The 16087-nt window shown below is 36.0% G+C and overlaps 1 protein-coding gene across 9 annotated transcripts in view; it reads left to right on the forward strand.

The window, feature by feature from the left end:
- LOC124166384 overlaps window positions 1–16087 on the forward strand; it is a 140907-nt gene that overhangs the window by 21439 nt on the left and 103381 nt on the right. For all 9 annotated transcript variants that reach the window (XM_046543898.1, XM_046543899.1, XM_046543901.1 and 6 more), the window contains exons 2-3: window positions 4958–5001; window positions 15217–15307. In XM_046543898.1, the coding sequence (XP_046399854.1) occupies window positions 4958–5001; window positions 15217–15307 (135 nt within the window). The remainder of the gene's footprint in view (window positions 1–4957; window positions 5002–15216; window positions 15308–16087) is intronic.

The following is a 16087-nucleotide window of genomic DNA, read 5'->3' on the forward strand; positions in this document are numbered from 1 at the left end:
GCAATGTTAGGAGAGAGGGAAGCCCTCTAATAGCCTCCACGATAACCGCAGAAGGGGTCGAGAAGTGATAAGAACGGGGAGTTTGTGTGTCGGGCGATAACAGCGCCGTTCTTTGATGCCATCGTAAAACATTTCATTTCTTGATACGATCATCCCCTATCGTTGATGCATGCAGCATCTTTAAAAAGTGTTTCAGCAAAAAAGAAAATTATGAAAAAACTTAAAGAGGCAACCTAAGATAAAGATGACGGAGGTATTTTTTATTCCCTTCGATATTCTATCCCAAGCGCTTGTACCAAAGGGCACTGGTATGCTTTCCTCCGGAGGAAAATATCCTTCTATGGCCAAGAAAGGAATAGCGACTCACTAGGAAACCCAAAAATATCTTGAAACATCACTAGATTAGACTTAAATACAGAGAGAAAGTACCTTTTACCGGGAGAAAGGTAAAACTCTGGCATAAATATAAAAAAATGGTTTTGTAGTTTATCAAACGCATCGGTAAGCATATTTTCGGATATACAATTGGAAAATCTGTAGTTATATCACAAGTTTTATCCCTTGCATTTTTTTGTCCAGTCCACAGCAGAGAATCAGTAACTAGTTTAAAAAAGATATTATCTTCAAAATGCAAAATAGAAGCAAAATAAAATTGAGGTTACTCACCAAATAACGCTATTTAAATTGAAATATGCAGTTGACTTCAAATTACGTTCATAAAATTATCAAAGACATTCATTTTTGTGTGAATGGAAGTTATTTTGTAGACATTTTTAATGCTTCTTGGCGCCTAGAGGCCTGTTAATTCAATAGTCCGAGTCAATTGTTTTCAACGCTTCAATAAACGGATGAGTCCATTTTTATAACCGAGCGTTTTATCGATATCTTTTATCAAAATTCGATCCGTCTTTACCGAATAGCCAATGGTAAATATTTGTTTTACTTGAACTCCTGCCTTGAATGATCATAATAAGTAATAAAAACTCTATTTCGCTCCTTTCATTGCTTATCGTGCCTTATTTGTTCAAAAAAGAAATATCGGACTAGTGTATGACGACAATGAGGAAATAAAATCGGTTCGTGAGTATATTTCTTTACCCCAAATAATTGATACGTCTGAATGTGTTTTAGCTGACTTACACAGCTTATAAATGAAATAATTTGGGTTGTAGACACCCAAACACCCAACAGGACCATATCTTTTCTTTTGGAGATATACAATTTCACATTGACATTATTCGTATGATTTAGACTTTCATAAAATTTCTTTCGATGCAGTGATGATTGAAAAAGAAAAATGAATCGGTATGAAAAAATGATAAATTTTTGCCCTTCGAGAATTCGAGTACCATTTGTAATAACTTTCATAATGTGAATATTTCAATCGAGTTAAGACCGGCAGACATTTCAAGTATTTCAAGTTTATCATTCAGCCTCATCCAACTTCATTTTTTATTTTGCCCCACTAGAATTCGAGTATCATTGATAATAACTTTCGTTTTCTGAAGATATCAATCGAGGTAAGAAAGGCAGTGATTTCAAGTTTATAACCCACTCTTATCGAACTCATGTTTTTAAGAATTCTCATTGGATGATATATATAGATTCTGCCGAAAACTTAAGTCCATGTACATATACATAGATGGAGGTATTTATGCGCTCTCCCGCCATCGTTATCTACCTCACCTATTTGGTTAGTTACTCGGGAGTTCTCGAACCGACGAATTGACGAGGACCCTTCAAGAGAACTCCGCTGAGTTCTAGGGCTCTTGAAACAAATCGAGGTTCTTGATCCACGTTGACTCGATTCCGTAACATATGTACTCAAAAAGGGATGCTGAGCTACCTCAGGTTCATTTTATCCGAGGAAGGAAAAAAAACTCAAACTTTCATTCGTCACGAAGGAAAGTGGCCAAGGCTGACTTCTCTCTGGATCGTCCACGTGTCCTCAATTTTTTTAATGTTTTTTTTTTATTTTTGAGGTGAATTTTCAATTGCCACGTGCATCCTCGTGCACGTAAAAGATGGTGCCCCACTGCAATGAAATAAATGTGTTAATAAGGGATTTAAGGGTATTGATTTAAACGATATCTATCTCGGGATACCGCGCGGGTAAAGTTTCGTAAGAGCGCCGACGTTTCGGGTACCGACTCGTTACCCATTCTCACGGCTACTGAAAGAACATTTGAAGTGACCATTGAAAACATTAGGAGGGGCCGGATTGGTCGAGTGTAAAATCTTAGATATCTATCTCAACTTTCACGACATCTCTGATTGCACGCCTAAATTTATTGAGAGTATCATCTGTATTCTTCCGAATGGATGAATTTATGTTAAATAAGTGGTAATTTTCCACGAATGTACTTCATCTAGAGGGAAATATTAGTTAAAAATAATTGATAATTTTCTTCAAATATTTTTAATATTCGGTGAATTTTCAAATACCCTGTGCATCCTCGTGCAATTAAAGCACGTCACCAAAATGAAGTCTATGTGCCAATAAAGGAATATGAAAGTAATGAGGTTTTAACGATATATGCCCCATAAAAAATTTATAGTTTGAGGCGTGACTTGGTGAAATTGCTTCATTTTGTATAAAAAACTTTAAATTTCACATGTGATTATACAAACGGCCAGTTTTGTCGCTTTGGGACGTCGTCAGGTTCAAATAAGGGAGATTAATATCTGATACTCATCTATCACATCACCTGATTGCGCGTCCAAATTTATTAAGTATATCATAGGTTTTTATCATATTTCTGAATTAAGTAAATTAAAATCTTCCGCAAATATTCTTAATGTGAAGGAAAATATCAGTTATTAATTAAAAGTAAGTGGTAATTTTCTACAAATACTCTAATTTTACTTCACGACCGATTTCAATTAGTGTTACACGATATTCATTTCATTGAGGTAGTACAAAATGAGTTGAACCTGGACGTGAGGTGAAATTAAATTATTAGGAGAAAATTGCCAGTGGCTTTTGTTTTTCTAATGTTTCACCAGTTTAAGCCTAAAATAACTCTCTCTGGCTTGAGCTTGTTAAGTTAATTCATACTCCAGAAATATGTCAATGTATATTTTTCTTCTGCTTTCTAATTCCAATGCGGCAATCCGACAGGTTTTTACAATATGCTCTCTTGAGTATAACGGGAAAAATGTTTGCAACTTTGGTCCAAAATGATTTCAAGTTAATGGAATTCTACTGAATCAAATTATTGGGAAATAAATTTTCAGTTACCGCGATACTCTACGATAAGGCGACGGGAATTTCTTGGCCTAAAATAAATAAAAACATTTCGTCGTCGTAAACAAAAATCCCGCTTCGTACTGAAATTATGTTGTTGACATTAGATTATCTCATTGAAATTATTTTCAAACACCTGAGTATTGGTTTTATAATTATCCTCAAAATTCGGCTTAGCCATTTAATGTGGTACATTTTTCGTTTTCTTGCATTTATAAAGTGTGGCACAGTTCCGTCAAAATGTGGTCAATCTTATAAGTATAGCGACTTTGTAAATCCTTTAATGGAATCTGTGATATTTAATGAATGCAATTTCTCACCGACAATCTTTACTTCATGCTCTATTTTTCTTCCAAGTGTGTATTTCTGTTATAATGCCTATATTGTCCAATTTAATGCATGAATTATTTTTGGAAATCACAGGAACATGTGTAAAAACAACTTTTATATCCTTATCTCAGTATTCTGCTATCTTTTTATTAATATTTGGATTTTAGTGGATGAAAACTTATCCATCCAACAAAAAACTTTATTCCTAGGAATTTGCCATTTATGATATTCTATTGGGATCTGAATCATTCCCATAGAGCCATCATAAGGACAAGTTTGTATAAATGTGCAGCTTTTTTACTAATGTCTATAATTTTGAATTTACCAATCGTACCTCTATGTACTTCATTACGTATCTGATCGGTTTGTCACTACGGATACTCTTTCTTTTTCTAGAGTATCCTTAAAGGTGCATCAATTTAATCTCTTTTTATAATAAGGTCAATTTTGTGTTTAATTCTGCTATATCTCTAAATAAGTTCGCATTCCACATTTTGTTCTACTAATTTCTGACCTTTGATAATTTATGAAAAATTAAAGTACATAATTAAATTAATTATACTTCCTTTTATATCTCGGTATCGAAAGTAAATTTTCCCACAAGAGCTATTAGTTAACTTTGTAGAAATTATTACATCAAGACATATTTCCAATTTGTTAATTTTGTGTGGTTGGTATATGAGACCTTATTCGGTGACAGATTATTTCAATTATAAATCATACTGTTCAAAAATGGCTTCGAGACAGACTGAAAAATCTTGAATTCATCTACAACTTTCACATAAGAATATGGAAGTTGTCTCCTCAAGTATTTTTAATGGTTTTTCAACCGAAATATTCTGAGAAATTGCCTCCCCTGTAGCCACGTCGAGGAGAGTAATTTCTTTTTAGAAAGCCTCCTTCACGGATGAACCTCGGTCCTCCAAAACCATATTCAACGCGTCCAAGATGTCGGCGATCCGTGAGTATCACCTGTCAGTAGAAAGAAAATGGCACGTAGAATACTTCTTACTCACCACACCATATCCTTGTGTTTTCCCTTCGTACTTCAGAGTGCATGAAGAAAATTAATTTCTCCCATTTCGGATGTTTTATGTGTGTGTGTGTGTGTTTACTGAGCGAGAGTGATTGAGCGTGCTAAATAGAAAGAATGAGTGTGGTATGGAGCGTGCTGTATGTTAATTTTAAGTCTATGAATGAATATATGATGCGTTTGTGTGCTTGCGGCAGACCGTAAAATAGAAAAGGGTTTTGTACTCGTTCCTACGTCGAACTGTTTCCCATTGTTGGCCCCCGCCATTTTGGGATTCTTTTGGTAACCATCTTGTTATCACCGTGCCCACGTGAATTAATGCTATTCTTACTTTTTTCCCTTCACAGAATGGAGGCGGCGGAGGCGGAGAGAGCGGAGGAAGGGCCAACGGGTGAGTTAAACGACTCAACAGACCTCAACCTACCCCAGTAATATTTTGAGAAAAAAATAACCCAAGCCAGAATCGACATAATGCAAGCATACGGACCCATAATTGCAAGTTGTATAAGCTTAAGGATATACCTTATATTTGTGACAAAATCTTTAAAAAAGGATTCTAGTATTTTATTTCATCCTCTAAAATGCGATAATATCTATTTATACTTTGGGCTCAAGTCATCCTTAACGGTCGCAGAACTGGAGCGGGTTATTTATGTACCAAGGTATATCGACATAAGCCTGTGGACCCATAATTGCAAGTTGAATAAGCTTAAGGATAGACCTTATATTTGTTACAAAATCGTGAAAAGAGATCCCAGCATTTTATTTCTTCCTCTCAAATGCATAGAACGCCTATTTTAACCTTCGGCTTAAGTTATCCTTGTTGGTCCAAGAACCCAAGCGGGTTATTGATGTAGGTATATTTCATAGACATCAAAGCTATCGTTGTAACGACGCAGCCGTCAAATTAATTTACGAATCACCACCGGATTTTTACGACACCAATTGACGCTTACGAATGCCATGAAATTTATATAGTTCACCTACAGGTTTACGGTACACTGAAATATGTATGTGTAAAAAAAATCCGCATACATATTCTAACCAAATTAATAAATCCTGCAGCCAATCCGTCGGTGGAACTAAGCGCTCCATAATTATTTACCACGCTCAGGAAACCAATAATATTCTTTGTTCGATTACTTTTGCACTAAATTATAAAACCTGGCTGGCCTAAATTCCCATTAATTGCCATCATCATTGGGATGGATTAATAATTTTAAGTGTTGTATTTCCATGAATGAAAATTTTAAAATGTTTCGGCTCTAAATATTGCAAAATTTCGTAAAAGTAAATGGAAATGAAGCGTTTCTCACCCTCTATTTCCCATCAAGTTATTGGATGCACAATTTGGAGATTACACATATTATGAAGAGTTTTTAAGACGTCAATTATTTGAATTGTTCAGCGTTCACTGGTAATGCTGATCACCCTGTGTTTCCAGAGAAACCCCTTCGCAAAATTAGTAGTCAAATCATCAATATTTCGGGCTCCCATGGACAGAATTGGCTTTGACAGCCTTTTCGTGCCTTTCTTGATTAATCAATCGAAAGGGATAAATGTAGGGGGGTGAGGGGATGATTGAGCTCGGTTTATATGTTCCAGTGCACCATTTTGGAAAACAAGGCCATGGGCCGAGTTGACTGATACGACAGCGAGCGCGATTGAAGCGCCGTCACATGGATGCCCCCAGGAAGCAATTAACGCGACGCGAACGTGGGTGGCCTAGCCAAATTTTCGGACGCAACTGAAAAAAAAGAGTAGCGACAGGCGTCCCCGTCTCACTTTCCCTTTATCCATTGGACGCTGATGAAATGTCGCCGATCAACTCGGTCGAGTAGCGAAGGACAGATTTATCCTGGGACGCGATGTCAATCGAATTTTTTTGTTTCTATCTTGGAGAACTGGGTATTTTAATTGTGAGTTGCGAAGTCGAGTTGGTCCCATAATCTCCGATTCTGAGATTTGTGAAAGGTCTAATCACTGGATGAAATGTAATATGTGTAATATTTTTCTTGTTTCAAAACGGAATGTCCACTCCCTGAAATCAATTTATGAAGAGGATTCAAGCTTATGATTTAACTACCTCTCGTTCCATCTACGAGCTTATAACGATTGTTTATTAACCGTGACTATAAAACCTCACATATTCTCATGCATTACTATGGCATAAGGTCTATACATTTTAAATTTAATTATCCCTTTCATCGCGAACTAAATAACTTATTTTTCATATTTTTCTTATAGTTTTTTGTAGTGGCCAATATAGAAAACCCGGAGGTTTTTCATTATAGCAGGATAAGACACGTATTTTCCAACTCACTCACTCAGTGATTCAACTCGAACTTGGTTTAGAGAGCTTTTCAAAAATATGTTCTGCAATCTTTCCATTTTTATTTCTCGCTTTAATTTCTCTCCCTCAGTTTTCAGCGTGTTTAATAACCAGCTTTTTTTCGTTGATAACAACGAATTAGAATGTCTTTCAATCGATAAGAATCTTGTCAGTTATTTTTTTACGCTCTCTGTCGGCGAGATTGGAATAGTTGTAAAGCTGAACAGCCTAATATTCTGTCCACAAAAGGTCATTTTAAATATATTCTCATTATTCTTAAAATATATTCATGATCTACGTTTAAATCAAATGAGAGCTGTTGTTAAACCAAATGCAAAAATTTAGAGTATCTTTGTCGTGATCAAATGTGAAAAATCGTAATTTTGATAAAATTCCATTTCAATACATTTCATTTTTCAGTATTTTCTTTACCCCAAATTTTTCGTGGATTTGGGCTCATCTAACCGATAAAGAAACTACAAAAATTATTATCTCCCTCAACAAACTACCATACTACCCTTCCTACAAAAATCCTCGAAGCGCCAGAGAGCCTAGGGTAAGGATTTCCGCGCCCCCACCCAGAATTTGTGATATTCACATACCTGTGGCTTAGTTCGAGGTGGGCTCTACCCTCACCTATGCAGACCAGTCTTCAGGTTTCAGCCTTCACTGAGTGAAAGAGTATTTTCCATAACATGCCTGATTATGGCCACTAAAATTCCAATTAAATGATTTTGCAATCATTTTTCATAATATTTGCTTTGATTTGCCATTTTACTGATACCTCACTATGATTTCTCTGGCTCAGTTTTTGACGTGTTTAATAACTAGCTATTTTTCGTTGATAACAACGAATTAGAATGTCTTTCTATCTAGATAAGAATCTTTTTTGTTACTTTATGACGCTTTCTATCATCCAGACTGCAATAAATGTAAAATTGAACACCGAGATGATTCTGACTACTAAGTCCAATATTTAATGTGCCGCCATGAATGCTGAACATTTTCTTTCTTATTCTCCTCGAGTTAAACGATAAATTGAAAGATATAAATATTTTTAAGTCCATTAAATGCCATTTTAAGCCACATAAAATTCATTCTCTTGTCATGATCTGCGTTTACATCAAATAAGAGGACATTTTCATGAAAACGCATAAACGAAGAGTATCCTTATCGTGATCAAATTTGAAAAATCGTAATTTTAAGACAATTTCATTTTAACAAATTTAATTTCTCATTTTTTTACTGACTATAAAATTGATAAAAGAGAAAATCAAATTGAGGTGAAATTTAAATTTCCTGTGGGCACCAAGATACTCTGACTATCTGTGGCTTTTTTATCGCACTTTGACACTCGCATTATTCCTCGTAAATTGCGAGATTTATGCCATTCATCATTTCCTCGCTCATATAACTCGCAATGACCATGGTACCACGAAAAAAAGAGCACGCATTTATTATGTCAGATATTGTGGTGTCTGACTCCTCGCACCAGATATTACATTTTTTATGACGACCATGAAACAAGTGCTCGAACAGCTCCATTCTAGCGAATATCGTCTCAAGTGACGTCCTTATACAGGCTCATGTTTGTATATGTACGTCGTAAATGTACCCGTTACGCATGCCACTCGTAAATCTCTGCTCGAAAAAAACGTCTCGTGCATTCCTTTTAGCCAGCAAATTGCCGTAATTTAGAATAATAAATTTTATGATCTCCACCGCTTTTCTTATGGTTTGTATGCGACCTTACTCTTAAGGATCGGAAGTTCCCTCAAGGAATGGACGTAGCAGCTTACAGACGAGGATTATGCCCTCTGAAGTTTTGAAGAGATGGTGAATAAGATTTCTATGGAAATGAAATGCCATTTTTTCGGTTGTGGCTTTTGAATAATAAGTTAACTATGCGACTATGCAGTATGGCAAATAAATAATTAACGAAATACATCACTTGGGAAAGTACTCGTATTTACAACATGATCATAAGTACTACAGTTTATTCGATGATGCAGTTCATCTGAGCACGTCCTTTCAAAGTTTATGCTGAGGAAAATAATCATTTGAACGATTTTAAGAGTAAATTACTAGTTTTAAACTGCAGAAAAGTAGAAAAAGGGACACAAGTATGTATATTAACGGTCTCTTGTGTAAAAGAGGCTACTGATAATGACGATGCACTTACTGAAACAGAAAATGTGTCTTGATTATGCTGAGGAAAATTATCATTAAAAGACGAACTTCTCTTTAAACCAAACAGTTAATTTGCAAATATCGGCTCACCAAACATTCTATCATTAGCCATGGTGAATTTATAGATAAAAGCTCATGCAAAATAAATACGTGATAGCAAATATACTTATATTCCTTGCGCAAACTTCATGCTCCTTGCGTAATTTCCTTATGCATGGAGCATGAATTTTGGGCAATAAATATTAGCATATTCGCTATAGTTACTATCAATACTTGCCTATACGCGAATGTTAATCTATAAATTCCCCATGACTGGTACGATGTTTGGTGAGCTTACACTTTTTGCTTCATGATTTCATTTGATTAGGTAATGGTAAATAATTTCGTGGAGATGAACTTAATACAGACCCTTGTTCTTCGCCTTTCCAAGTGCATTCATTTTTTTAATCAAATGAGAATACGTGAAGAAATGAGACTTTTTACATTTAATTTACTCAAAAGGATTGTCTACTCCGTCGGCTCTCATTTAGAGAACATACAACTCCAAGATCCACCTCCATAAAGGTTGTCTGCTTGTACATGCAGTAAAATGATAATACCTATCCTATATTTTTTTATTCATTTTATAGCTATTTTTTGCAATCAACCCTGAAATCTGATGGGCTAATTCATCCACCTTCCGTCTAGCAACATATCCAATTAATTGATAAAATAAAAAATTCATTACAATTCGGTATTATTTAGGATGCACCTTATAATTGTGCGAATCACAGACTATTAAAAAAAGCACCTTTAAGAGAATTTAATTACATATCCTCTCTTGGTGGATTCCGACTAAGAAGACATTTTTTATAAAAATTCTCACCATGAAAATTCGTAAGTAAGAACTAAACTGACTCACAATAGCGTACTCGCTTTCGCTGGTCACCATCTATGGCTAAACACTGTATCTCCCAAAGTTGTAACCCTATGACGCCACGCCGTATCTCCTTCCATTGTTAAGATAATAATAATTCAAGAAATGGAGAACTTGAACGATTTCACCTAAATTAAAAGTGCTACTAAACTAATACGGTCTAACGATACGAAAAATGACATTTTCGAAAAATCGATTTTTTTTTTAATCCCTAATTGCCTCCAAATAGAAAAGACAAAGCGGCACATGGCAGCTTTGTCATAGATAAGTAATAGAAAATTTAGTGTTTCGGTAATTTTTCCCAGGATTTCATACGATTTTAGAGGGGGTTGACACAATGAATTTTTGTCGTACCACGTCTTTTGTTAACCCCAAAATTTGTATGGGTGAGTGAGTCAATAAGTTAGCGGTCGGAAGTGGGTACATACACATAGTATATAGATAAAAGGCAAATTGAAACCCTTTTTACTGGTGGTCGTTTTCAAGTTATTTAAATTTCGTCCTTCTTGAAGATGCCGAACGATAATACGGCGATCTTCATTACGAGGGTTTCAATCATTAAATTGCTGAGTGCTGAGCACTTTTTCTCAATCTCCTCCAATTATAGAAGCCCTCCATTCTTTAACGTAAGTTCCTCCGCAACCTGTGTAGGAGGCGTTTCGGTGCTCAGCGCTTTCGTCGCCTTCAACAGAACCGTGCTTTTCATCCACTCATTCCTCTTCTCAGCCACGCCGTTGCTAAGGACCCCGCGAATAAATAAACGGGAGAAAAAAAATAGAAGATCGACGCCCAAAAAACCGAAGCAGTCGAAGCGATCAAGCATCCACTCGCTTCGGCGATAATAGTCCCTTGATGAATCGACACCCCCGTGAACAAGACCTTGAGAGAGAAAAAAGGCTTCGCATCTGTTTTGTGGATGAAATTTTCCTGGAAAGGCCTTCGGGAGGCTGTGTATAGGTAAATAAGGGGAGGGGTTGTTGTTATCGAAGGCAAAGTAAACCATTGAGGCGTACCGACGCCGTTGCATAAACTTTTCTACACCCCCCTTCAACTTTCCCACCCCGTGTACGCTTTAAAAGGAAGGATCGCTTCCGCCCGACCCGTCATTTCTAAGTGGCGCATTATACGCTCAAAAATTACGCGACCTTAAAAATTTCAGGGCATGTAAAGTAGACCCTTGCCAACTTGTTTCGTTATATCAAAGTTAAAAATTTTACCTCAATACGTTCTCAGATTTAGATTTTTACACGACTTTCCAAGGAAATAAGAGTGCATTATTTATAGCTCCAGAGTTTGTATGCATGATTTTTCCACCGTAGTCGTCAAATGGTTCCACGGATTGACCTAAACAAACTATTGTTTATACTTTTATATGAGCAAGAGGAAAATATGGCGTAGTTTATCAAAATTCCACTTCCGGTTCTGACCAAGCATATTTTCGCTCAACTGCTTCACAGTTTTATATTAGCTAATCATCGTTCCACTGCTGACTTTTTTCCAAGTGTTATGGGCTATACATAACTCCGGAAGTTCCATTTATCTACTCAATCGCGGTACTTTTCGCGTTGAAAAAACTATCGCTCGACTCCTTGCGCAGACTGGAAATATAGCCACGGGTGTATTTTATACCCCACGAAATTTTCAATGTGCTAATGGAAATTTTTAAGAAGCCTTGTGTCACGAAACAAAAGACAAAATACGACCGGGCGAGGGAGATTGGTGCGTCAACAATAGGGCAGCGTTTACCGCGGTTGGTAATTTCCCGCCTTGGGGCGAGGAAGCGGAGAAAGTATGTCTCCAAGGAGAAGACTATAATAATAATATTTTACCAGCCTGAATACCTACGAAGTCTAATGTACTAGTAAGTAACAAACTTTATGCTCATTGCGCAAGGAAAGTAGTGAGATTTGTCTTTTAATGATCGTTTTCTCCAGCATAAACTTTAAACGGGACTATTTAGATGCACTGCATTATCATCTGGTCACCTATATAACTTGTGATCATCTAATCACGCCATATTTTTCTCTCACATTTTTTCTGCAATTAAGATCATGGGTTGAGAACATTTTTACCGGTGGCACTACATCATAACGCATCGAAATCCATCACATTTTAATTTCTTCTGTGGAAAATTATCAATTGTACTTAATTAAAAATTCCATAATATTTCATTCGAATCAATTTTTATTTTGAAAATATGTTTGATGATTTCAAATTGTATTGATTTCCATTATTTCATCTCAATCTTTTTTCAAATGACCTCCCTCGTGATGAAAACCTTTTTCGCTGAGGCTCAGGAAGACCGTTTTAATTTTTTTATAAATCCGCTAAATATGGGACTTCGTATAATTTTAAACAATTTCCTTCCCTTTCTTTTTCTTCCTATCTTTTTCTCTTTTATAATTGCCAACGGAGTAGCGATAGAGTGTGGTAAGAAGTTTTTTTTTTAACTTTTACAATCTGAGTAAAATAAAATTAAGAAGAATTGAGGTCATCGCAAAGATAAAACACATTCGCTTACAATCTTTCTGATATTTTTATCTGAGAAAATGGTTAAAAATAAATCCCATCGCAAAGGCATGAAAAAATTAAAGAAATTGCGAAAAGTATTATGCTCACGCGTCGATAAACCTCACTCCTCCCACTTGTTCCTCGTTAAGATTTCGAGAACTTAGGAAGCCTTGATGTTTTTAACGAAGCCGTTCTGAACCGCAAATATTTGGAGTAGGCCCCGCTGCCGCCGTGTTGATAACCGGATTCCTTTAAAGCACGCCCGCCAATCAACTCGGTGATTCTCTGTTCTTGCTCGTGGATCTAAGGAAATTCTTGGCAGGCAGATTAATTAACGTGGCTGCCGTTACTCGTAATTTTGCGCGTCAAAGCTTATTAACGCGAATTTGGAGTTGGTGTGATTGGATTACTTAATCTCTGCCATGATGGAAAAACTTAGATCGAACGATTTCAGTATCGCTGGCACTCATTTAATGGCAAATCTCCCGCCATCTTGGTTTTCTCTCCGTTTATCGCACATCAAAACTTTCTTGTGTGTTTGTCGTGTTATCTGTGACACTTTCCGCATGCTTGATATATTGGTTTACAATTCAGAAGATGTATAATATACCACAAAACTGAAATTTGTTAGATAAAATCTTCTCGGGTTTGGCACCGGTTATGACTGTTTGCCAATGTTTCTGGGCAGAAGATCAGTCAAATATGGAGACCGTTGATTGATAAAATACAACGGTTACAACTGTTAAACCGTAAACCGTTGAGTCCACAAGTGGACACAATGCAAATTCCAACCATCCCGTACCAAATTTGAATGGGTTGGCCAACAATGTGTCTCAACCGTCCTTCGGATAGCTTAGTATAAAACCTGACGAGGACAAAAATCGGCAGTCAGTCTTATTGTTAGCCCTGATGACGATGATGGAGTTTCTCATCGAAACGTTGGCCTTAAACAACCTTATCCGAGAGGATTTCATCTGTAGTATTCGCCGGTAAAGCCTACGATCGTCAGATAATCGTATTCGGGCTCTAAATCTGAAGACAGTGAAGTTGCGCTTTCTCATCAGATGCTAAAACATCCCGTCATATACGCGCAAAAAGTCACTATTTCCAATCGTTTTTTGAGGTCATTATGAATATCTTCACCGAAGACTAACCGTAAATTGGCAGGGTAAAACTTTTTTATTTGGTCCATGTTTATAAAAACGGAATAGGATTAAAATAAAAGTAAATATTGATAGTTTACACTGTACATGTCGACCTTTAACGTTCAGTCGACTTGTCAGATATGTGAACCAGTTGAGCTCAGATCTTTAGATGAGCTCCTTTTAATTGATTCTGCTCTAATTTTAAAGAAAAACATTCTATCCTGGTAGTCAAAAATGGGAATTATAAAGGAAAAGTAGTACTAACTTGTTTTTTGTTGTATATGCTTTCTTGAGCGTAAAAATATTTATTTTATCAGCAATGACATCCCAAATGCACTCCGGTATTTTCATACGATTTAATCAAGATATCTCTAAATCATGACGTGATCGCGTATTTTACACCAAAATTTAGACTGCTTTTCTCTAAACTGCTTTAAAAATATTTATGGGCATTATATGGCATATGTTTGGCGTATTGGAAGAGGTATTATGACGTGAGGTCGAGGGAAATATTTTCCCTGTGTCCAACTTGTCGCTTGCTTATTTATTTTAATAAATGTATCTTTTATAGTGATTAATTTTATTTTGTACTTTAGGGAAAATATGCTTGCATTAATTAATTTAAATGGAATAAATTACGAATAATTATTATGGAGTGTGTTGAATTATAGTGAACGTGTACAGTAAATCCCGCGTGACGATAAAGTGAGGATATCCGAAAATCCTTCTCGAAAAAATATTCAGTTTTAAATAGCTTCCACAAAAACTGTCACATGGTCTGCGGTCAAACATAGACGACATAAATCACACATTATCCAAAATCATCAATCTTTTTTACTTATAAAATTTTTTAACTTTGATAGGATTTATCCCCTACGCTTCACCATCTTTCTTACTATGATATTCAAATAAAAAATTTTAACTTAATGAGCTGGAGGCCGTGTTCTTTTTGCAAATTAACTCAATGTGGTTATTTTTATAAATTTGAGAAAAATATGTTTAAAAACATGGCATGTAGGTTTCACTGTTATCCCTGAATGTAGTTTTACTCTAAATCACGAAAACATAAACGAAGTTTTTGCTATTTTATTTATTTGTCTTGAAGATAATTTCAAGAAATTTTTTGCGTGCACTAAATAAATAAATATGATTTTGATTTCACGAGATCGTGAGTGTGTTGAATATTTCACAATACAGTTTATCTTTAAGAGATATTTATTTCTCAAGTATATTTCACTGCACAGTAAAGATATCTAACTGTAACTAATGTTACGCATGAACGGGTGACACCACATCAGTGAGTTAACAATAATAATCAAACTAGAATTTGATAAAAATTAGGGGCGTCCATAATGCTTTTTCCCTTCGTAATCCGGTAACATTTATTTTTTAAGCAATCTTACCTTCCGCGTCTTCGTTACTAGATAATTTTTTTATTTCATTCTATCTGAGAGCTCTTTTCTGCATATGGAATCGCTCTAACATGCCATGCAACTTCCTTTTATGTTTCAGTCACCCTGGAGACAATCCGTTCTACAGCAACATCGACAGCATGCCTGACATACGACCCAGGAGGAAATCTATACCGTTGGTCTCTGAACTGGTAAGTCATCTCGTGTCGACTTTTACGACCCCTCAATGCATATTCGGCAGGTTCTTCAACTCCGGAAGAACCGCTCGAAAGGGAAAGAGTTTGCAGTAACTCACGCTCGAATTACGTGAAAAAAATGTGAAAATGCAGTGAAATAAAGACAGCTGTACGGATGCAATCATTGCCGAGTCGACACCTTATGACGTATGGTCCCTCATGCATTAACGCCGGCAGGTCGTGAGCCATTACCTGTGAGCGTTTCGTGAATGATCTACTCCATAAATCCTCCATGTAAAGTCGTTCTGCTGTCATGATGGAAAAGATTAATGTTCGCAGGAAAAGAGATCTCGTTTCTGGGATTGAAAAATGTACCATTCTTGCACAGAGATAAATCTCCTTCAACTTTGTATCTCATGGGAAATTACTATCCATATTTTTCAATGTTATAACCTCTTTATTCTTCAACTATTATTCATAAAATTGATTACAAGATTGATTGCAACCGTACGTCTACTTACATAAGCAACAAGCTAGTGACACAATTGTTTACAATCCAAAGCTATTATTTACTACAAAATGAAAGTGTAATAAGTAATTTAAATGTGAAAAAAATCTTAATTTAAGGGTAATATCAACGAATCTCTCTACACTCGCACGTAAAACGAGCATTGGCACAATTTCTCTTGATCAAAGGTACCAAGAAGGGATTTACACTTTTTTATTCCATTGGTATATATTGCCATTGTCCTGTTACCTTCAAGGTACCATAATTGTACCTGAAAATTGCCTTCA

Source organism: Ischnura elegans, chromosome 10 (assembly GCF_921293095.1).
Source record: "Ischnura elegans chromosome 10, ioIscEleg1.1, whole genome shotgun sequence".
Lineage (NCBI taxonomy): Eukaryota > Metazoa > Arthropoda > Insecta > Odonata > Coenagrionidae > Ischnura > Ischnura elegans.